This window comes from Populus trichocarpa, chromosome 15, assembly GCF_000002775.5.
Source record: "Populus trichocarpa isolate Nisqually-1 chromosome 15, P.trichocarpa_v4.1, whole genome shotgun sequence".
Classification (NCBI taxonomy): domain Eukaryota; kingdom Viridiplantae; phylum Streptophyta; class Magnoliopsida; order Malpighiales; family Salicaceae; genus Populus; species Populus trichocarpa.
In genome coordinates, this window is record NC_037299.2 from 5,177,955 (window position 1) to 5,201,150 (window position 23,196).

The 23,196-nt window shown below is 33.5% G+C and overlaps 1 protein-coding gene across 4 annotated transcripts; it reads left to right on the plus strand.

Moving 5' to 3' along the window:
• The first annotated feature begins 4,441 nt into the window (after window positions 1-4,441).
• On the plus strand, window positions 4,442-22,322 carry LOC7453856 (DENN domain and WD repeat-containing protein SCD1). Of its 4 annotated transcripts, none has more exons than XM_052447569.1 (31): window positions 4,442-4,864; window positions 4,938-5,031; window positions 5,558-5,759; window positions 6,011-6,152; window positions 6,280-6,380; window positions 7,415-7,478; window positions 7,696-7,809; window positions 9,263-9,483; window positions 10,329-10,383; window positions 10,493-10,576; window positions 10,746-10,941; window positions 11,046-11,172; window positions 11,284-11,335; window positions 11,423-11,467; window positions 12,204-12,279; window positions 12,419-12,492; window positions 12,574-12,624; window positions 12,894-13,051; window positions 13,325-13,372; window positions 13,908-13,965; window positions 14,064-14,147; window positions 15,958-16,213; window positions 16,332-16,528; window positions 16,893-16,957; window positions 17,071-17,194; window positions 17,640-17,821; window positions 17,920-17,991; window positions 18,075-18,235; window positions 18,417-18,458; window positions 19,290-19,495; window positions 21,903-22,322. In XM_052447569.1, exons 1-31 carry the CDS (start codon window positions 4,691-4,693, stop codon window positions 21,996-21,998), a joined length of 3,621 nt encoding a protein of 1,206 aa, XP_052303529.1. In that variant the 5' UTR covers window positions 4,442-4,690; the 3' UTR covers window positions 21,999-22,322. The 4 variants fall into 4 exon arrangements, with proteins under 4 accessions (XP_052303529.1, XP_052303530.1, XP_052303528.1 ...); XM_052447570.1 differs by having other exon boundaries at window positions 15,958-16,204; window positions 19,287-19,495; XM_052447568.1 differs by having other exon boundaries at window positions 4,443-4,864; window positions 19,287-19,495.
• Window positions 22,323-23,196: the final 874 nt, after the last annotated feature.

Here is a 23,196-nt window from a genome sequence, read left to right on the forward strand (position 1 = left end):
AATGAGATTTGAAAAGAATTTTAAATCTTATTCAAAGAATCAATGACTATGGTGTTAAGAACAAACATAACTTGACAGAATAGATACATTCCATGTTATAATATCTAAATCGAAACATTGTTGATGAAGAGATAATAATTATATTGAGAAACTGATTATTGAAAGGTTATGTTAAATCACTTATGAATTTTATAATATTTAGTGGATCATGACAAGTTGCTAGACACTCCTAAAAGGATTTAGAAGATTTCTCACTAGTGATTCGTGTGGATTACCATTAAAGGTTGGATATTTGAACGGCTTGTGGTTTATAACAACCTAACATTGAAGCAATTATTTAAAGCAAAAAAGAACATATAATCTTCATGTAATCTTTGTATAAACCTTAAATAACTCTAGATCTCTTTAACAGGATCTTGAGACTTTATTTGTTTATTAATTTATCATTTTCGCTGCATGTATGTATTTTAGGAAACCCTACAAGAATTTATACTAAATTATTTGTTCATCCACTATATAAACACATAAATTAAAGAAATAGAATTAATGTCACTAAATATCAAACATACAAATCAAGTCCATGTACATAAATAAATTAATCAAGAAAAAATACTTATATTGAACAAATATTAAGAATATTTATTTATTTATTTATTTTGGTTGATAAAAATGTTTTTCATCACAGCACGAAATTCATTATCCCTTGTCTTATTTTTGCAAAACCAAAATAAGATTTATCAAATAAAAAAAATTAATTTTTGGGAATCATAAAACTTTTGCATTTTTTTCCATTAATAACAAAGAAATCCACATCATAGTTATCAACTAGCTATTTTATCTGCGCTCCATCGCGGATTGAATAATGTTTTTTTTTAAATTGAACATTTAGGCTTTTCCAACATGTTTTTTTTTTTTACATAAATTTAAGCGTATATCAAAAGGCTTATACATACATTTAATTAAATAAATCAAGAATCATTTGTGTCAATAAATGAAAAAAAAATAATGATAACTAAAAATAAAAATAAAAAATCAAGAGATAGAAGTAGATCAAGATATTTGATCTCGGAACACGAGTTATTTAACCAGTATGTTAATGACTTTATTTATTAAATATTTTTTTAATTTAATAAAACAATAATGAAATAGACACACATATGAAATCGATTGAATAAAATTAAAAGGAAAAAATATTAAGCAAGGTTGTATATATTAGAAAATATTATTCAAAAATAAATATTTATTATTATTAAAAAAAACAAAGTTTATATATATAAATTTATAGATGAATTAGAATGATCTCTTTGAAAAATCAAAGCTAATGGTTATTTGATCTAGAAACTCATTTTCAATTCATTTTTGACCCACAAGACCTATAAAAACAACCTAAACACCCTAATTAACTTGTATATGACATCTAACAACCTAAAAATCCAAAATTAAGAAATTTTCGAGCTCAAGTCTATCATTTTAGGCAACGTAAAGGGTAAAAAAATCTATGATAAACTCTTCTCATTAAATGGAATCCATTGACACCAAAATTAACCTATTTTATGGTTAAAATCGATGTCAACTAAGACTTTCTTTCTTTATTAACGAAATCCGACAACTTTCTCTCTCATCTATCAAACTAAAGACTAAAAATAAAGAAAATGAAGTTTTGGATAAAAATTGAATTTTTGAAAAATATTGGAACCAAAAGCCCATAATTTTAAAAGTAAAAGGACCAAAGTGAGCTTTTTGACCCATTCTCAAAACTGCCATCTATTTCTCCTATTTTTTTCACTTTGATCCTCTTTCTTTCAATCTTGCCATTTCTTAAAATTTTGAAGTAATTATCCTTCAAATTTATCACAAAAGGTTGAAAATCGACTAAAAAAGGTTTAAGGATTAAAATAAAAAATAAAATAAATTTAAATAGTGAGTTTGAAGTGAGATATTAGAGCATGAATAATGTTTTTGCTACAATGATTCTTCCCCAACATTTAGAGTTTCTTATAATATGATTCCAACGAGATTAAGTGAGTGATTTGACTTAGTTTTACTCGGGTTTAGTTTGTTTTTGAAGAAGTAGGGAGACGGTCTATGTAAACTTTGGATGAGCCAACAAATCAACTCGGATGTAGTCAAACTTTCTATATTTTTTTTAGCTTTTTTGTTCACGTATTGTTTCATTTAAAAAATAAAACTCAAAATGTCTTTGTTTTAGAATAGACTAATATATTGGCCCCGCGCTCTGCAGTGGTCAATATCAATTTTTTTTAAATATAAAATAAATATTAAGAATATAGAAAATGTTTTAAGTCCCTTGAGTCTGACAGTCATGCTAGACCTAAGCAAATTGAGTCTGATGACAAAGCCAGACCTAAGAGCCCGCTAGACCCAAGCGACCCAAGATAATAATAATAATATAATAATAATAATAATAATAATTATTTTTAATTTTACTCTTCAAATCAAATCTATGATTTTTTTAATAGTAATAATATTTTTTTTCAAATTTATTAATAATTATATTAATAAGATTAATAATAATTAAAATAATAATATTTATAATAATATTAAACATGCATGACCAAAGTTATTATAGTTTTTAATTTTACCATTCAAATCAAATTTATGGGTCTGGTGGTCATGCCAGACCAAAGAGAACTGGGTCGCCAGACCCAACAAACTTGGGTCAGGTGGTCATGTCAGACCCAAGAGCATTGGGTCTGGTGGCTATACTTAATTAATATTTTTTATAAAAAAATTTAAATTATCTTTAAGGTATTCTAAACAAAAATGCTAATTAATATTTTTGATAATTTTTTTGATTTTTATAAAAAAATATTTAAATTATCCTTAAAGAATTCTAAATAGAAATCCTAATTAATTTTTTTATTTGTTATAAAAAAATTATTTAAACTACCCTTGAAGTATTCTAAACAAAAATGCTAATTAATTATTTTTTATTTGTTATAAAAAATCATTTAAATTACGCTTGAAGTATCCTAAATAGAAATGCTAGTTAATTTTATATTGTTTTTTATAAAAAACATTTAAACTACCCTTGAAGCATCCTAAACAGAAATGCTAATTAATTGTTTTTATTTTTTATAAAAAAACATTTAAACTACCTTTAAAGAATCCTAAATAATATTTTTTATGAATGTTTTCTGTTTTTTATATATAAAAACTTAAAACTATCTTTAAAGTATACTAAACAGAAATCTTAATTAAGTTTTTTCAAAAATTGTTTTTGTTTTTTTATTAAAAAAATATTTCAACTATCCTTGAAGTATCTTAAGTAGAAATTTTAATTATTTTTTTATTTTTTTATAAAAAAAGTTTAAACTATCCTTAAAATATCTCAAACAGAAATACTAAATTTTTTTTATAATTATTTTTTATTTTTTCTAAAAAAAACATTAAAACTATTATTGAAATATCCTAAATATTTTGTTTATAATTTTTTATAGGCTCATGGATCTATCAGATATATTTTTTAATTTTTTATAGGCTCTTGGGTCTAGCGGTCAAGTTAGGCCCGTGAGCCTTGGATCTAGCGGCCAGGCAGACCCAAGAGTGTTGGGTCTGGCGTGTTTATCAGACCCATAGTGCTTGGGTCTGACAACTCTTGCGTGACCCAAGCAAACAACAAACAAATAAAGAACAATTGTGTATTTTCATTGTCATGAGAGAGAAAAGAAAAAAAATGCAAACAACCAAAGAAATATCTCATGAAAAGATAAGATGAGAAGTTGAAAATGGAACTAATATTACAATCCACATTGAAATATCTTTTGATCTACATTAATTTCCTCATACCAATTAGTTTTTTTATAAAAAAAAACATTAAAACTATCATTGAAGTATTCTAAATAATTATTTTTATAATTATTTTTTATTTTTTATAAAAAAATATTTAAACTATCTTTAAAGTATTATTCTAAACAAAAATGCTAATTAATATTTTTATTGAAAAAACATTTAAACTACCCTTGAAGTATCATAAATAATTTTTTTTATATTTTTTATAAAAAATATTTAAACTATCTTTAACTATTCTAAACAGAAATGCTAATTAATTTTTTTTAAAATTGTTTAAGGTTTTTAGGTGTGGCGATCAAGTCAGATCTAAAAGCTTTGGGTTTAACGACCACACCACCCCCAACTGATTTGGTTCTAACGTGTTTGCTAGATCTATAGTGCTTGGGTATGACAACTCTTACATGAACCAAGCAAACAATAAACAAATATAGGATAATTATGTATTTTAGTTGTTATAAAAGAAAAAAAGAAAGAAAAACACAAATAACTAAATTAAAGTCTTGTGAAAAGATAAGATTAACTACTATTATAATTTAAAATGAAATTTATCTTAATTTATAGTGATTTTTGCATGCGCTATTTAGCTTTTGTTATAATAGATACGGTTTGATCCACCAATTCAAGAGTTGACTCGACCCCCACTTGACCCGGGCACGGTGTGATAGCTATGAAAGATCCCGACCATGGAAAGAAAAACCGTCCTCAACTGGAGAAGGAAGAGTTTCTAAAGAGAGAGAGATAGGGGTTATCTTATTCCAATACCAAAGATGATGTTAGAGTTTACAATCTGGTGAATATTTTGGATTCCATGGTGGCGGTGGGGTTGGTGTTGTCTAAGGTTTAAGTTTGGTTGAAATAGAATAGAGAAGAAAAGAAAATGGCAGGGATCTTCGAGTATTTTGTAGTGTGTGGGTTGGGTCCGGAGATGAGAACTATGGATGGAAACAAAGGATATCATGGAATGCGAGTGTTGTATTTGCCTTCTCTACTCGATCAATATCCTCCAGATAATCACTGTCTTTATCCTCCGCCTCCTCCTCAACTCCCAACTGTATGTTTTTTTGTTTTTGTTTTTTTTGTTATGTGGATCTGATTTTGATTATTTAATTATTGGTGTTTGGCAGTGTGTGCTTCCTGCTGGTGTGGAGTTTTACCCGTCAGGACTTGATGCAAATGATTCCTCCACATTTCCTAAAAGTTACCCCATTGTTTTGACTGGTAACATTTTTTTTCCTTTTATTCTGTCAGCTATTTGTTTATTTCACAATTAAAGTTTTCTGTAAATCAGATTTATTGTGAATGGGTGGAATTTTGCCAAGTTGTTCTTTTCCTTGAAACTTTGAAGCATGAAGAGCATGCAACATGATCCAACCTTATGTTTATGAATTTTGTCTTTCTTGATAAATCTCACTGGGTTTGTTTTGAAGATTTATAGTGTTTAAATTTCTTATGATTTCTATAGATGTAAGCACTAGGGTGGAATGCGCTTCTACAGTGCCAGAAAGAAAACAATAAAACTCAACTCTAGTATATGAAATTATGTTTGACGAACAGCAGAAATCATTACTGCCATTCACTTTTAGTGTCTGTTCACTTCTCAATGGCTTCAGTTTTATTTCATGTATATGAATTTCTTACAGCTTGATTTATTTACGTGTTGTCCTTTTTGTTTGTGTGATTCTATTTATTTTTTGTGAGACTTTTTCAAAAATATTTTCCTTTTTAATGTAAAATCTTTCTGCAGAGGGTGATGGATCCAAAATTTATGTTAGTTGCATTGCCTTTCGAGATCCAGTTAGCGAGGATATTGCTGAAGCTTACCGTATACCTCCAAATTCATTTGCTGACAAATGTATCTGCCTTGTTTCCCGCTCTCCTAGTTTTGGTGTTCTTAGAACTGCACTGGAGGAGTTATTTGCACTTTGCTTTTCCCCTGCTGGAAGTAGGTAAGTATCTTTTAGTTATGGAAGGTTCTCTGATATGGCTAGCAATAGGTGAGAATTGGGACTCGGTTACCAACTTTTTGGCTTTTTCCTGGTATACATGCACACATGACTCAACCTCTACAATATCAAAATATGAATTAATAGTTATAAGATTTTATAGTATGGCTAAGTTTATCAGTTCATTAAAAAAATGGAATTCCATTGTATCCTTTTCATTTCATTTAATGTTCTCAGCTCTATAAAAATTTCAGCAAGCCATTATGGGATGTTATATCATACATGGTCTCCAATGTACCTTTGCCTACTCCTGGAAAGGATCGGGTCTTGTTTGCCATTGAGAATTGCCTGCTTTCTGTGGAGGCTCCACCCAAAGATGGACTCCCCCATGTTGAGGTATGACTTCCTATCCCTTCGGTTTTGTTAGCTGGATTCTGCCTTTTCTGATTGTGTGGTGTAGTGGAGGGTTAACAAAAATTCACATTATTATACAGTAAATGACTTTTGATTTTGCTGAATGCAGATATCATTTCAGCCATTGGTACAGTGTTTGGATGTGGACAACTTGCTCAAACTTTTTACTGCCGTGTTGCTTGAAAGGAGGATTTTACTTCGTTCCAACAAGTATCTCTCTGACCCTTACAGAAATAATAATTGTTTAAGAGAAGTAATGAAATTTAATCACCATTGATTTGATTCTCTTTACTATTCTCACTACACTGAAAATTTTCAGAAGTCATCTGGGGTATGTTTGCATGCTTATTAAAACATGTGCATTGGTTTTATTGGTCAAGTTTCTGCATCATCATTTGTTTAACTTTAGGTTCCCGATTATGTATTAATATCCTTTAAATCTGCTTCAACTTTGGTATGTTATGCATACAAGAATGATACAGTGAATTTCAGCTAGTGATGTTGGGTGCTTAATATCTGTTTAAATCCATATTAAATGGCAGAGATGCCTTGAGTTTGTGAAATAACCAACAAGCCTCCATGGGTGTGTATTATTAGAGGCCATGGTAAATAACCAATCCATATTGTTGGCTTGATAATTATTTCAAGGTGAGTGATATTGTTGGTTTGATTATTATTTCAGTTGAACCTATCTTGTATGCTTTGGTTTACCACTATCAGGACATGGTTTGAATTAGATTTTTTGGGAATGTTAGGGGAGTCAACATCCAATTATGTTATTAATAATTGATGTGGTCTCCATTTAGATGTGTTTATGCATTGCTCTAAGCCTCTAACCACTAGCTCCCATTATTTGATTGCCTTCTTTTCCAATTGTTAATCCCTGGGTTTGTATACAATCAAGGAAAAGTACATTAGCAATTTAATGGATCTGTTTTTGTAGTGTGCAAGTGGATTTCAATTATCATGATATGAAATTTCTAGTCAGCAGTCTTTCTGAAGATAGAAATTCTATAAAAATATTAAGAAGACTGGTTTTGAAATTAAATGGCTGCAAATCCTTTTCATATTTACCATGCTCTCTTACTCAAGGCCATAGGCTGTTCTAAAATGTTGTCTGCATTCTTTACCAAAGCAGCTGTTTGTCTGCAAATTCTTGATTTATCTACCATTGAAGCATTAGTTCAAATAATACTTGCTAATATCTTTTGTGTTTTTAATTGTACTATATTCTTCTGAGGCAGGTATTCACTTTTAACCCTAGCATCAGAGGCCATATGTCATTTGATTTATCCCCTTAGGTGGCAGGTGAGTTTTAATTATTTGGAAATTCACTCTTCTTTTACCAGACTAGAATATCACTTCTAGGTTTTCCTTCTAATGCTGGAACCTTTTTCATCTTCATAGATGAAAATTGCAGCTAAAATGTTTTTCATTCTCTGGATAGGCTGATGGTATATTCATGTCTTCATGTGATTCTCTTATCAGCTCACTTCTAATTATTTTTATGTTTGTTGTGCTGAAGCATGTCTACATTCCATTACTATTTTTCAGTGGAGTTGACTATATTGATGCTCCTACACCTTATATGATGGGTCTCCATTCAGCTGTTGATACATCTTACCTTGCAATGGATGGTGTAAGTTTTTTGCTTAAACTTATGGTTGTTTGGCTTAATAAATGATGTCATTCTTGGTAATATTTTATCATGCCTTTTTCTTTAATATTTGTGTTTATATATTATTTTTCTTAAGCATGGAATTTGGCAGCATTTTCTCTACCAGCTCTTTTGTGTCGGGGACAGCTCAACTGAGTAGAATAATTTGAAAATGCTAATAGAGATCGCTTTTGCTTTATAGAATGCATAGCATGAACTGGTCCATGTGTTTTAAACTTCTTGGAAAGAACGATTAATATACACATTCTACTCAATAGAGATCGCTGAGTTTTTGTTTGCCAGGTTACTCCCTTGACAGATGAACTGTTACCTGTTCTGTAACCATTTATGTTTTTTTAGCCTCTATCCCATACCTTTACTTCTGCATGGCCAGCCTTGAGTTGGTCTACGTAGAGGGTTTGATATTTCTGTTTGCTGTTAGTAGATAGGAAAGAGGAGTGAGTGTCTAGTGAAGGAGCAAGGTGCGCACAATTCAAAACAATACTGGATCCATTCATCATATGATGTAACTTGAAATTGATTCCTGAAATGAATAGAACTGTGATTGCCATGTTGTGCAAACTGTGGATGGATTCTCTTGGAAAATGGTGCAAATAGTGTAGGGTTATTTACAGCATACCTTGCATAAGTAGAAGCTCAAATGTAGAATGCGGGTATGATCCTACCTGCTAAAATACTTCATAAGTGAGTTTCATATTACTCTTGAATTTTTTGTTTGGTTGGCAACCTAAGATATAATGACATGTCTGGGCTGGGATCACTTTTACAGTTTAAGATTAAAGTTTATCACATTTTGGGTTAGTGATATAATTGTGAGAATTCTGTCATGTAATCTTATCTGATTCAGATGTATGCTGGGAACTTACACAACATGAGTCATTAAATTAAATGACTATAGGATCATGTAAAGCCCATAATTAGGTGTTTCCCTTGCATCTTCATCTTAGGGTATCTAGTACTTAGGATCTAGGCTCCCCCATTCTCCTATTTTTCTTTTTGATTGGTGTGCAGTTTCTCTCTTCAATTAAGGAGCTGTGCAAATATTGTCCAGTATAATTATCATTTTCATGTGTGGCACTGAGAGGCAGCTATGTACATTAATATACTTCTCATTTCTATTAGATGGTAGCAGATTTCTGCATGGTCTTTTAGCCCTTAACAGAACTGAGTGGAGGTAGATCCCTTTGTTGACCCTAACTAGTTTTGGATTGAGGTTTATTTTAGCTTTGAGTATTGCTATGTGGTCTTCTATTGCTTATACAGACTGATATTCAATCAAATTTGCATCTTCTTTCCTTTCCTGTTTTATGTCAGAATTTCATATTTATTGTCTGAAATACTTTCAGCTTTATTGTTAGGTCACTTTGTTGAGCTATGGTTTATGTTATTCTGTCCCTTTTTCATTGTATTGCAGGTAGTGGTTGTGGACCTTGAGTATAACCGAATTTGTACCTCAGAGGAAATACCCCCTATTCCAGAGCCAGAATTAAGTACCTTGCGGGGTGAGATACTGAAGCTATTGTACCCCAATGTCATGGGAATAGATCAAATGAAAGCTGGTCTGGTTAGCTCATCTGAGCAATATTTTAAAGGCTGCAACAAGCCTTGGGGAGAAGATCATGACCTTCAACTTAGGTGATACTTGGATGCACCATGAAATCTTTATGAAGTACTCATTGCTTTCCTTGTTTAAATTTACTGCATGTTTACATAAACTGTTCATCAAAGCTCTTTTGACAATATTCTCTCTATATAATTGATAGGTTTTGTAATTGCTCTGCATTTTTGTTATATTGGTATAGTCTTTATTATATATAAAAGATGGATGTTCAGTTATTTGCTTAACTGAGAATTGGAGAAGCATAAAGACATGCAATTATTTTGAAAATGCAATAATGATGGTTATGCTTGTTGCCAGCAATTAAGTTCTTAGCTTGAATGCTTGTTTAGTTATTGCACTGCTAAGCATGTAATTACATATAATGTACAGCACTCCACCTGTCTCCTGTTTTTTTGTTATTTCCCCTTCTTGGTGGTAAAAGAGAATCCAACAGTGTATTGGTTATTCCAGGAATCCTGGAGCTTCTAATTTTCTGGTGTTGTTTGTTTAGGACAAACTCTCCAAAAGATGCTCTATAATTATTTGTAGTCATACATTTATCCCATATAATATTCCCATTTGATTATGATGTTATCAGATATAATGTGTTTCCTAGGTTTTCCGGTGGTACTAGTGAATCAGTTTATATGTTTTCTATAACAATGTAGTATGACTCTGTATTTGTCCAGCTATTTCTAATGGTTAATCTGGTGATCGCTGTTTGCTCTTTACGGGAACTTGGTTTTAAATACCTGTTTTGTATCATGTTGGTGCTTCCATTATACAAAAATTCAGGATGGATAGTCTTACTTGGAGAGCTTAATTATTTTCTGTTCTTATTTTTATTCTAATACTTGTTAGATTTGTGCATTCTATGCAGGTTAATATTCCTAAAGTTCTTTGCATCCATTTTAGGTGGATACCGGAATTTCATTGTACGACTCTCCTGTCTTTTTCCTTTTTCTTATTATCGCATTGAGTTAATTTGAAAAATTCTTACCATGACCTTCTTCAAATTAATTTTACGAAGTTAACTATTTGCAGGAAAACACTGCAACTCATGCCTTCAACACTCAAGCATTTTTGAGGAAGCGCTCTCGGTCAACCAACCAACCACCAGATGCCATGGTGAAGTTTTTTTCCCATCATCATTTACCAACTTAGAAAAATCTGCATCGTTAAATTGTGAAAATTATTGAACTTGATATTTTGTGTTTAAATCTATTTTTATTTTTGCATTGATTTTTTTTATTGGTTGATTTGGTTCTCCTTGTATTTACTTTGTTGTTGCTTGCAGATAACACAGTTCTTAGACTCCCATGGTTTCTTGGATTATTTGGAGAGAGTTATTGATTCTGATGAAAACAATTATAATCTTCTTGACAAGTTACAAGACGCAATTGGAAGGGGTCAGAATCCCATTTCAGTTCTCCCCTCTTCGTGGGTAGAGCCTGAAATTATAACCATATCAGATCCAGATGTTGGAATATTGGGTAAATTTGAGGTCTTAATGTATATTAATCTGTGAAATTGATACAAATACATCTCAAGTGATTTTATAACATTATAGTAACATTGATGTCCTCATTTCTTTCAGGATCAGGCGCTAAATTTACTTATGATAGGTTTCCCGCAAACATCAGGTCAGAAGAACATGAGGAGAAGAGGAAGCAAATTCTTGCAGCAGCAAGTGGGGCTTTTGATTACATAAAGCATACTCCTAGGTGTGTATTTTGCTAAGTTTGTATGCGTGTTCCACATAACTTATTCTAATTTTCATTATTTTAGTTTGATTTGTAATAGTGAATTCCTAATATCTCTAATTTCTGGACCAGTTCACCGTCTGTGCAAGTGGGCAAGGACTCTCTTAGTCCCATGGAGAGGGCTGTAAGTTCTTTATATCATAAATGGTGCAGCAGTGGCTCTGTTTTTGAAGTTGGGTTATCCTGATCAGTGAATATTTATGTTTCACAGGCAGAAAGGGAGCGCATGGTTTTGGACATTAAAGTTAAGCTGCAGGTATAATTTTTTTTTTTTCTTTTTTGAATGCTAATGAACTTTCTGGGTAGTTCCAGTAATTAACACATATAGGAATGTATGTAGATTTTTTATATTTCAATTCATCATGTTATAATCTTAAAACGTAGTAACTCATATTAACTGGATTTAATCTTAAAACGTAGTAACTCATATTAACTGGATTTAACCTTTAAGCATTCCTTTCTTAGATTATTGGGAGTTGAAGGATTTTTTTCCCATTTAGAGTTTCACTGTAATCAATCAGAATACCAGACATAGTTCTAGGATGCAGCCTATCATCCTAGCTGCTAGAATATGTGTTTATATTGTGGTCCAACTTCATCTGAGAAGTTTTCTTTTTTGTTGTCTTTATTTTCTCCCATATTCATGGGTTTGGAATGGGTAATTGTTATTGCTGTTTTCTCTTGATGGAAAGAAAAGTCTTGCTTGTAACGGAACCTGTTATGCAATTAATTTAAGTTTGTAGAGGCTAGGAGACATCATTTCACTTTTCAAAGATGCAACTTACATGCAATATAATATTATGAATAAACTATGCAAGAATAGGTAAAATTTAGGTGTTCAATCTTATTTCTATTTCTGTGCTTCTGTGATGTAGAAACAAAATGAAATTTGGTAGAATTTCAAGCTGATAACAATGCTGAAATTACTATGTCTGTCTTCTTTCCATAATCGTGTACTTCTGGTTTGAAGTATTATTTTTACTTCTATACAGGGTTTGTGGCTGCGTCTTCTTAAACTAAGAGCCACTGATGATCCACTTTCATCTTTTGAATATGGCACTATCCTTGGTATGCTTCTACAAGAGATTAAACCTTTCATTGACATTTTTTAGACAACATTTTATGCCTTTCAATTCTCAATTTTATTTACTTTATAGTTCAAAAGAGTTCTGCATATTGATTGGTGTTTTGTTTACTGGCTTTGCAGCACTGATTGAGTCTGATGCGGAGGGGATTGGTGGTAGTGGATTTGTTGAATGTATAAGGGAGCATATACACTCAGTACGTAGGAGAGAATAAATTTATTTAATCTTTTCTGTGCTTATGATTAAGCTAACTTTTTTCTGGATTTTATTCTTGTAGGGATGGCACTGTCAATTGACTGATGAGCAGTTTATTGCTGTGAAAGAACTGGTATGTAGAAGATGCATCAAGGCTTTCTTTTAGCATGAGAGAATTGCTATTGGTTGAAATTTCTAAAATGTATCTCTGAATTACATTACAAAATTAAATCATAGTGGATTTGATGATTAAGTTCTGTGTTGAATATCCATGATGGTTTCCCACTTACATGTAAATTGTTGCTTCAGAATCTAAGCTTCTTTTACCCTCCCTGACTCTGCCTCTCCCTGTGCGACCTTTCAAGCTACCTAATTCCCTATATTTTATCTGTGTAAATTCAGCTTAAAACAGCAATTAGTCGCGCAACCTCCAGGAATGATGTGTCAACCATTAGAGATGCCCTTGAAGTATCTGCTGAGATGTATAAAAGAGATGCTAATAATGTTTCTGACTATGTCCAGCGTCATCTTATTTCTCTGTCTATATGGGAGGAGCTACGGTATACATTTAGTCATTTTCTGCTGGATTTCATTTATTGTCATTACTTCATTTTACAGTCTCTCGTAAAATGACTCCCTATTGCTTTAAACTAGGATTTGTTTTCATTCTATCTTTCCCATCATATTTTGATCTTATCTTATCTCAACTTCCTTTTCTTTTGTCTTTAGAGCAGCTCACGTAATCCTGTTGTGGTGTTGCTTTAATGAATTGTTAATTGTCGAAAAGAACATAGAAATGGAAATTTTAGATGGTCTGTTTGATTTTCTTGCAGGTTCTGGGAGGGGTACTTTGAGTATCTAATGGAGCATCCTTCAAGCAAGTATGGCTGCACATTCTCAAAAAATTGTGATAATCTTAATTAATTTTCATTGTTTAACTATTTGCTAATATTTGTTACAATGATTAAAAAACAATTAAAAAAACTGTTCATCAATCCATTAATTGGTCTTTGTCAATAATCCAGCTTCAGCTAATGGTATAGTTAGTATTCTGTCTTTTATGAGTTATTGGTGACAATAATATGGAGATGTTAGCTAACATATGCTTAGAGTCATGTGGTGGTTCTTGTGATGAAAGGACCATAATAAATTGCAAAGAGCATCCATAGATAAAGCCATTTTGTGTTTAATTTCTGCCCTCTGCCCCTCCTGCACACTCATACATAGAGAAAAGGGGGAAAAACAAAGAGCATACAGCTACTGAGTACTGGGAGGCACTTTCTTCAGTTCTTCTAGGATGCATGAAATTTAACCCTTTTTCTGTTCTTTCCTTGATGAAAGATTATAATAATCACTTTCTTTTAGAATGGACATGCCAAGCTTCTGAGGTGTTATGCTTTTTTATTTTTATTGCAGGTCAGCCAATTATTCAGCTTTAGTAACAACACAACTAATTCTTGTGGCATTACACATGGTGGTCTTCTTTGTCTGTATTTCTTTTGTTTCACGACTTTCATTCCCTCCTTCATGCTTCACTTACTTGCTGTGATCATGTTTCATGTCATTGTGAAGGCTGGATTGGGACTTCTTGATACTGATGCTTGGCACATGATTGAAACAATAGCAGAGAAGAATAATATTGGATACAAGCAGTTTGTAAGTTAACTCCTGGTTGTATGCTGCTTGACCATGGTTTAATTAAGATCCATAGTTCACAATAGCACCCTGGCCCCTTTTTTGGCCAGTATATGCAGGTGTTTTTATCAGGACTTCCATTGTGATTGGACCTCTTCATACCTCAGTGTTCAGTGTTGTCTGTGATTTTAGCTTCCTTGACTTTTAAATATCTAATCACAATGAACTATTTGATACAATAATGCCTTTGGTTCTGATTTACTTGAATGTTTTTGTAACTGAACAACAAATGGATGTGTGACATACCATGTCCTAAAGCAAATAGAATAGCTTCCAGAATGGAGTGGGTGTTGAATAAAACTATTTGGAACACACGGATTCTGGAACAAAATGAATTTAGGTTTACTTAGAAGACAAAATATGTATCAAGCATGTGTCATCCTGATACTTCTACTTATAGTTCTGAAAAAAGAGAAGTGGCGTAGGTGAACTATAGTGTCCAAAGTAGATGGAAATTCTTGCCAATGCATCCCAAATCTTTATATAGGATAAAATAGCCAAGTAAGGGATTTTCAATTTGCTATTCTTTTCCTATTCGTGTGTAGGAGAGTCGGATATCCAGCTATATTAGTAGCTGTACTTTTTCAAAATCTCTATTTGAGCTATCTTTATTTTTTCTATTTGAGCTCTTGTATATTTAAAAAACAATCAATCGAGTATACTACTTCACAAGTACCCATCTAAAGAGTGTTTCAACTATTTCCACACCAGTTATCAGAAGTGTATTTTCTGGAAGTCATGTACTTGTTAGTAGGCCTTTCCTCTTCTTTTTGGAAAGTACCATCCCAAATAGTCATCAGAAACAAGCTAGCATTTACAGCTTCGGAGAGGAATTCTGTTAACTGTTTTGAAGTGGCTGTTTCTGTGGCGTGCTTTCCCCAATATGTAATTGATAGAGGTTTGCGATAAAAGAGCCCCTGATGTTGGTTTCCTTGTAAATGGAATGGTTCTTTGCTTTCCATATGGAAAAGAAACTTTTGTCTTTGTTCATTGCTTTAGTGCATTCATTAAACAATTTGATTTTTTTTTAGTTCTTATTTTTAGTAACAGATTATGTGGAAGTTTAGAAAAACTCACTTTTGACATAAAAAACAAAATTAAGCAACTTTACACATAAAGCAGTGTGAAGGTAGGAATCAGTAAAAGCATTTCACTAGATTTGGAGGACACTTCAATCATGGTTGTTTGGTATGTTCAACTTTTAATAGCATGATTATCCTGTCCACTTATGTCCTGGAAATACAAGAGCTCATATTTATTTATATCAGAAATGAGTAAAAGCTAAGCATTTCATGCATTTTGTGATAGAAATTTTACATAATTACCTATTATGAACACTCAATCGTGGTCAGGTTTTATATTCTTGGCATCATAGATTACATCTGTCACGGAGACCTATGTCTTCATATCTTGATATTTGGAGAATGTCATCTGACACTGTGCTGTGCTAAATGATAATTCTTATGTTCAATTGTCCATGTCCCATAATCACTATCCACTGTGGAGTTGCTCAATCCTTCGGGCTTAGAGACTTGCACTAAATGAGATAATCAACTTCATCTGCATTTAAGAAATCCTTTCTTTTCTTTCATTTCAATATTCATTGAGTCGTCAACATATTTCTCATGAAACCCAGAGTTTTGGTGATGATTTAAATTGGTTTGATACATGGTTATTTTGTCAATATCTTGTTCCATTTTTTGGTTGTCACTATTTCCTTGCATCTTTTATGATTTCATGCTACTGAAATTTGCTTTGTTTTTTGGTTCAGATAAAACTCAGAGGATTCTTGTCACACATCCAGCAAGTTCGTATCAGTTACTGGGGAATCTCTTCTGTAAAAGCCCAATCCATGCGATCTCCTGGATTGTCTTCCCCACGCCCAAAAGATTCTATGGATGAGAATGAGCAACCTGCAGAAGCTTCTGTTATTGGCAGGAGCTGGGTCCAAAGCATGTTTAGCAGAGATCCATCCAGAGCAAACTCTTTTGGTCGTGTTCGTAAAGGGGCTTCCGATGGTACTTCAGGTTTGTTTTTTCATAGCAATGGTCACCTATGTTACAATAATTTTGTCTACCATTATATCACCCTTTTTTCATTTTCTTCTGTGATTACAACACTGCTGTTTATTTCTGATTTGAGCAGTAAATGAAAATGGAACCCCTAGAAAACAAGATTCATCTGCTGCTGGGCAGAAGAAACTTCAAACCAATGTTCGCATACTTAGAGGCCATAGTGGTGCCGTTACTGCCTTACATTGTGTTACCAGAAGAGAGGTCTGGGATCTAGTTGGTGACCGTGAAGATGCTGGTTTCTTTATCAGTGGAAGCACAGACTGCATGGTAATTTAGCATAACAGATTAATTTCCTTTCCTGTATAATTCCTTTACACAATTCATGTCTGGAAGTTTAACTGCAGAGCCATGCTTTCTGAGCGCTCTTTACTGCATGTGTTAAAGCTTCTGTTTCTTGGCTCTAAATTGAAGGAATCAAGACAGGAGCATTCAAACTTCTACCACTCTGAAACAACCGTGCCTTGTAACTGATTAGTTAAATTGCCAATCCTGTAATCCAGCTTGCTTGTTTTCCCTGTAGATCATAGCCTTTGTGACGTCACATGCTAGGATTAATTGATGGATGCAACTGTGAAGTCTTAGCAGCATTATTGTATTAAGTGACATTTATTTCTTTTGAATGATCATGCAGGTTAAAATCTGGGATCCTAGCATTCGTGGTTCCGAACTTCGTGCAACTCTGAAAGGGCATACCAGGTGTCTTGTTTTTATGTATTTGTGATGATTTATTCAAGTCAGTATGTGCTGATGACCCTGCTTCTTCAGTGGTCATTCCTCCTATGATTGACCTTAACATTTGTGGGCTGCAGAACTGTTCGAGCTATAAGTTCTGATCGAGGAAAAGTGGTATCAGGATCTGATGATCAGTCTGTTATTGTATGGGATAAGCAAACATCCCAGCTTCTTGAAGAGCTGAAGGGCCATGATGCACAGGTTTGCCTATTAAGACCATCTATGCAAGTTTTTTATATTAGGAATAGGACTAGAAAGGTTTTGCAGAGTTGCATGCATTGTTAATCCAATATTTTTATGTCAGAAAGTTGCATCAGTCTAGCATTGAATTCCTGTGAAAGGTTCTTTCAATTGTGCATGTCATGCTTGGATTGAGATATCTGTGTTAGAAAAGATATATATATTTACTTATGCTATTTTCTTTCTTAATTTAACAAAGATTTTCTTATTATTGATTTTCTGGAGATTCTGTCTAACACGATGCTTGCTCTTTCATGTTGCAAGTATGCAACACAAACCAAAGTGCTTGTTTAAATTTTTCTTTTTTGCTAACAATATAACTAATTTGGATGTTACTGAGATTACAAACGAAACATATGTAAAAGATAATTGAATCGGAAAATAATTTGTTTATTTATTCTTGTAGGTTAGCTGTGTCCGTATGCTGTCTGGTGAACGTGTCCTGACTGCTGCACATGATGGAACTGTTAAGATGTGGGATGTCCGAACTGATACTTGTGTGGCAACGGTTGGCCGTTGCTCGAGTGCAGTCCTATGCATGGAGTATGATGATTCCACTGGAATCCTTGCTGCTGCTGGTAGAGATGCGTATGTACTCTGAAACTGCAAATGCTACAGTATATTTTTGAGTCTTTATTCTATAATTGACTACTAAAAAAAACCTGTTTTAACATTTGCATTGCTAGGGTTGCGAATATATGGGACATCCGTGCTGGTAGGCAGATGCACAAGCTTTTAGGGCACACAAAATGGATTCGGTGAGCAGAGTGGAGTATTTTTCCTATCCATGATAACTATTAATTATAGTTGTGAAGGAGCCACGTGTCTATCCATTATGCAGGTCAATTAGAATGGTTGGAGACACACTGATTACTGGTAGTGATGATTGGACTGCAAGAGTGTGGTCCGTTTCACGAGGAACATGTGATGCTGTTCTAGCCTGCCATGCTGGTCCAATACTGTGTGTTGAGTATTCCATGTCAGACAGAGGAATAATAACAGGTAAATATCTGCTACTTTGTCTTTGTTGTGATTTGATTGCATAAGATCTTTTATCATTTATAGGAAGGTTTATATGATATCTTAAGTATCAGCATGAATGCTAATGATTCATACTAAAATATGTTTCAAGTGCCAACATGAACTGCTAAAATGTGTACTAAAATGCAATTTCTTTTTTCAGGTTCAACTGATGGTCTTCTCCGATTTTGGGAAAATGAGGAAGGTAAGAGCAGTATTTTTCTTGCCAAGTTGAACTTTATATCTTTTTTGTTTTGGAGCTCTTCTATGTCTGGCTTTGGCAAGATGCAATTTTTCCAAACCTGAGCAGTCTCATCCAACTTGCATAGGTGGATAGTATATCACCTGTGCTGATATTATCTTGCTTCTGCATTTTTATTTAGGAAGTAACACAGTGCTTCTCCATGAAATCTTAGTATCTTCTCTCAGTTCATTAACTCTCTGAACACATGTATCCTAATGAATGTAATTGTTTTTACGAGTACTTTATTTACCAAGCCCTACTAGCTGATAAGTTAACTCTTCATTCATGTTTGTTGTTTCAATCAATTTTTTCTTTTTCCAATTCTCTCTCTCTCACCCTCTCTCTTTTAGTTTTTCAATCCCCTTCTATTTGTCATTGACAGGATTGTGAATGCAAGGATGACATCTATTTAACCCTTAATTTAAGAGGACTTCTCTCCATTGATATTTTTTCCCCATATACTACATATATGTGAAAGCTTTTATTTACTAACATTGAGTGGTCAACCAAAATAATTTGGTGCCAGTACAGTCTACCAATGGAAAAACCATAATGTATGCCAACCTTAGGTGTGTGATTTTTTATATGGGATTGCAACATAGTTTGTCTTTAGTCTTACCTTGGTAAATGGTTGGAAGTCACGCAACTGAAAAATGCATTTTGACCATCTTTCTTCCTGTAAAATTAAACAGTTTCTTTGCTCATGGATATCATTTCAGCGTGGTGTCATGGCTTGCTTTCAGTGTCTTATGATATGTCCTGATAGCATTTTTTACATAATGTATGCAGAAGGCATAAGATGCGTGAAGAATGTTACTATTCATACCGCTCCTATATTATCCATCAATGCTGGGGAACACTGGCTGGGAATTGGAGCAGCTGACAATTCTATGTCCCTCTTTCACCAGCCTCAAGAGAGACTTGGTGGCTTCTCTAGCACGGGATCAAAAATGTCTGGGTGGCAACTTTACAGAACACCTCAAAGGACAGTTGCTATGGTATGAATTGTATTAGTTCTATCAAACTGTCCCTTTGTTCCTAGTTACTACTGGTAATTCTGCTTGCATGCATATGTTCATTGAAACACACACTGGGCCTTGTGTTCTATAACAAGAATTTCTCTCTCATCCCATAAACCCTCTCGACCCCATTCAAATGGTAGCATTCCCAATTTCAAAACTAATATGTCAACATATAACCCCCTTAACCATGTTTGGGAGTGTTTGTTTTTTGGGTGGGGAGGAAAACTTTAAAGAGTTAACAATCCCCAAATTGGGGGTGGGGGGGGGGGGGGGGGGGGTTTCGTGGTTTGTGCATATTTTTTTTTTTTTTCAAATTCAATATTTATTTACCCTCTCATTCACACCCTATGATTGGGTCCACCATTACACTATTTTTCATTTATTTATTATATTCTAATTTAATATTGATTAAAATACTATTGGTTTCCACCATTACAAATAATTTTTACACACCTAGCAGGCATTCTTAACACATTGTCCTTCAATCTCTTTCTTACACCCCCTTAACACTTGACTCAATAACATTTAATCTTCAACTTTGTACCCCAAACCAAACACAACCTTAGCCTTATGAACTCACCTAGAGCCACTAAAAACATGTTTAGATGTTGGGCAAGTTTAAATAGTTTGCATTTTGTCCGAGTTAAAAAGAAAATGTCAAATGCTAAATAAGTAACTGTTTAATGTAGAGTATTAAATGTTTAGTTCAAGGTGATTCAGTGCATTGAACGCATTTTGACTCCAAACTCCCAGTAATTTGGATTGGGGATTAGTGTTTTTGCATGGGTTGATTAAGTGTTAAGTTTGAAGTCAAGGGTGTAAAAATAATGGTTGAATGGTAAATGTATGGTGTGTAGAAATTATGTGTAATTCTGGGGCTCAAGAATTTTTAAAATTAATATTGAAACTAATTATAATAAAAAATAATAATAAATGTATAATGGTGGAACCTAATTGTTGGGTATGAGGAAAATAGAGGGAAGTAAAGTATGAATATGAAGAAAAGAAGAACAAAAATATTTTTTTTGCACAAGCTCCAAAATCTTCTCCACTAGCTTAACACTTGACCCCCTTTTTAGGGTGAACTGTTATCTTCCTCTTTTACCTTCACCTTAAAAAGTATACTGAACATGGTTAAAGGGGGTCAAATGTTAACTCCATAACACATAACTGCACTTAACCTCAATCCACCCATAACCTTAGAGATTAATTGTTTTCCTTCAAAGGTTGAAAAATGGGAGGATGGTGTGCATGAATTTATCTCAGAATGATAAATTCAGTTATTGAAGTTTTCCATGTCTAAACTGACATGTTAACATTTGCTTATTCATTGCCCTTTTTGTACGAGATCTCTCTCTGTCTGAACCGTTGTTTGTTTAGGTAAACTTGTGTCCTGTTAATGCCCAGGTGGAATGGAACCCTTGATAATGTAGAGCCTACTTTTTATTCAGCTGTTGTTTCGTCCTTATCTAATATTTCTAGATATTATCTTGCAAGGGAATTAAATGTTCTCTTCAATCTAAAGATTTTCATTCAACTTGCTCTATTGTCGAAGTTTCTATCCACTGATTGGCCATAATAAGATATTTTATACCTCCAAGCTATTCTTAGGCCTGCTTCTTAATCCAACAATTCCTTTGCCCGGTAGGTGTAATCTAGCAATCCTTTGGCTTTCCCTTGTGCCAGTTGATCTCATTTGGCCTTGTCTCATCTCATATTGCCCTATTAATAAATGATCTCCCACAAACCCAGAAAGCAGATGTGCTGTTCTGGTAGTTTGTTGATTGATTCCAGCATTGTTTATGTGGTTAATTTTTCTCCAAAACCTTGACTTCTTAGCCAGCAACGCTAGCAGTTGATTTTGCAGCTGGAGCTGGTGTGTAGCATCTTTTTTTTGTGTATTAATAGGAATATTCGATGCAAGCTCAAATCCAGTTAAATTGCTCCTCCATCAGGGATTTACTGCCAGCCGTTTCTTAAACTAAATAAGCGAAAGGCAGCCTTCATTCAATGGAATCACCTACACAATAGCAATTGGTTGTGGCCTGCAGTCTGAGGGCATTTTAAGGCTGCAGTTCATGGGGCTACTCTACATCTTTTGATATTTGCTTTATATGAACTTGTTTGCTCTTAGGTTCTGCCTTCTCTGTGTTGGCTCTAATGAAAATCAATGAAGATGAAACGGACTTCCGAGTCAGATAAATCATAATGATAGACACGTTTCTAAAAAACTGATCCATGAAAAAACTGAATGTTTGTTTGGATATATTTATAGGCATTTGTTTCTACTGTCCTTGGAAATAATAATTTTTTAGAGGAACATATGTACCATCATCTAACTTGTTTCACCTGTTCTGTTTCTGGCGTTGTTTGTGATATACAGGTTAGATGTGTGGCTTCTGACCTTGAAAGGAAAAGGATATGCAGCGGTGGTCGTAATGGAGTTCTTAGGTTATGGGAAGCGACCATCAATATTTGATTTTGTATTATATCATTTGCTGAAGTTTGAACCTGTGAAGGTTGTGGCGAGAAGTACTTGCGTGTCGATTGCGATATCCAATCTGACATCAACCTCGGACAAATTTTTGCTGCCTTAATCTGTTGTATCAAAATGAACAATCACATAGGGTGCTTGTATCACATTATTCTTTCTACAGACATCAGCTTTGTACAAAATTATCAGTTGGGAAGTGGATTTACTTGTTGGTAAGAGGAAATTGATCAAGAGATGTTATGAAAACACACGATGGAGTTTGCTAGGCTCCAATAATAGACCTCAACCACTTGTATGTGTTTTCTCTTCTTTATGTGCTCCTTGTGCAAGCCAATCTTAAGCCCTCTGCCACTTTGCTGCCATTGTTAGGTGAAACGATTCCACTTCTCTTCAGAAGCAGATGTTATGATCATATTCATTTATCGTTCTCCCGAGTGCCAAGGGAATCAGAGATGCAATCCTATAATTTGTTCATTGATTTTCATCTCCTCTGAAAGGCCCCTCTTTTTCTTCTTTTCTTCTTCTCCCTCCCGAAACCATTGTATTACTGGGGATGATAAAGATAAAGAGTACTATCATATCATATCATAGAAGGATGGTAAGTTGTGCCATCATCAATTGCGTTGATACATTTGCTTATGTTTCAGCAGCTATGAACGCATCGGTTCAATGTTTAAGATTGCTCATGGCAGTATATCTAGGTTAGAATCGCGTCACATAAACAGAAGAGTTGGTGGAAACTCTTATCATCCATAATGGAACTTCGATTTTAGGTGTGGGGGTTCCAATATAAAATATTTCGGGATACATTAACATGTCATATAAAGTTATGAAATAATAGGGTTTTCTTTTTTATTTGGGAGAAGATGCATATTTTCTATAAAACCAGCCTTAAATTCAAGGATATGTTTAAAATAAAACTTATATTTAGGACCAAAGTGAAAACTTTGTTAAACTTTACAAGTGCCATGGCTCCTTGGACTTGTTCCGCCCTTGTATAGAGAGGAGGTATACAGTGCTTTAGTTATGAAGCTATAGGGGTGTTTAAAAAAACCGACCAACCGATTAAACCAAAAAAACCGAGAAAAAATTAACTGAAAAACTGAACCGATAGAAAAAACCGAATAAACCGATTAAAAAATAAAAAAACCGCTCGGTCTGGTGCGGTTTGGGTTTAAAAAAG

What these genes read in the sequence shown, in the direction of transcription:
- LOC7453856 (XM_052447568.1), top strand. Translation starts at nt 4,691, where the DNA reads ATGGCAGGGATCTTCGAGTATTTTGTAGTGTGTGGGTTGGGTCCGGAG. An exon ending in TCCAGATGTTGGAATATTGG is followed by an intron (nt 10,942 to 11,045) that starts GTAAATTTGAGG and finishes CATTTCTTTCAG; the next exon opens with GATCAGGCGCTAAATTTACT. An exon ending in TCTATATGGGAGGAGCTACG is followed by an intron (nt 13,052 to 13,324) that starts GTATACATTTAG and finishes ATTTTCTTGCAG; the next exon opens with GTTCTGGGAGGGGTACTTTG.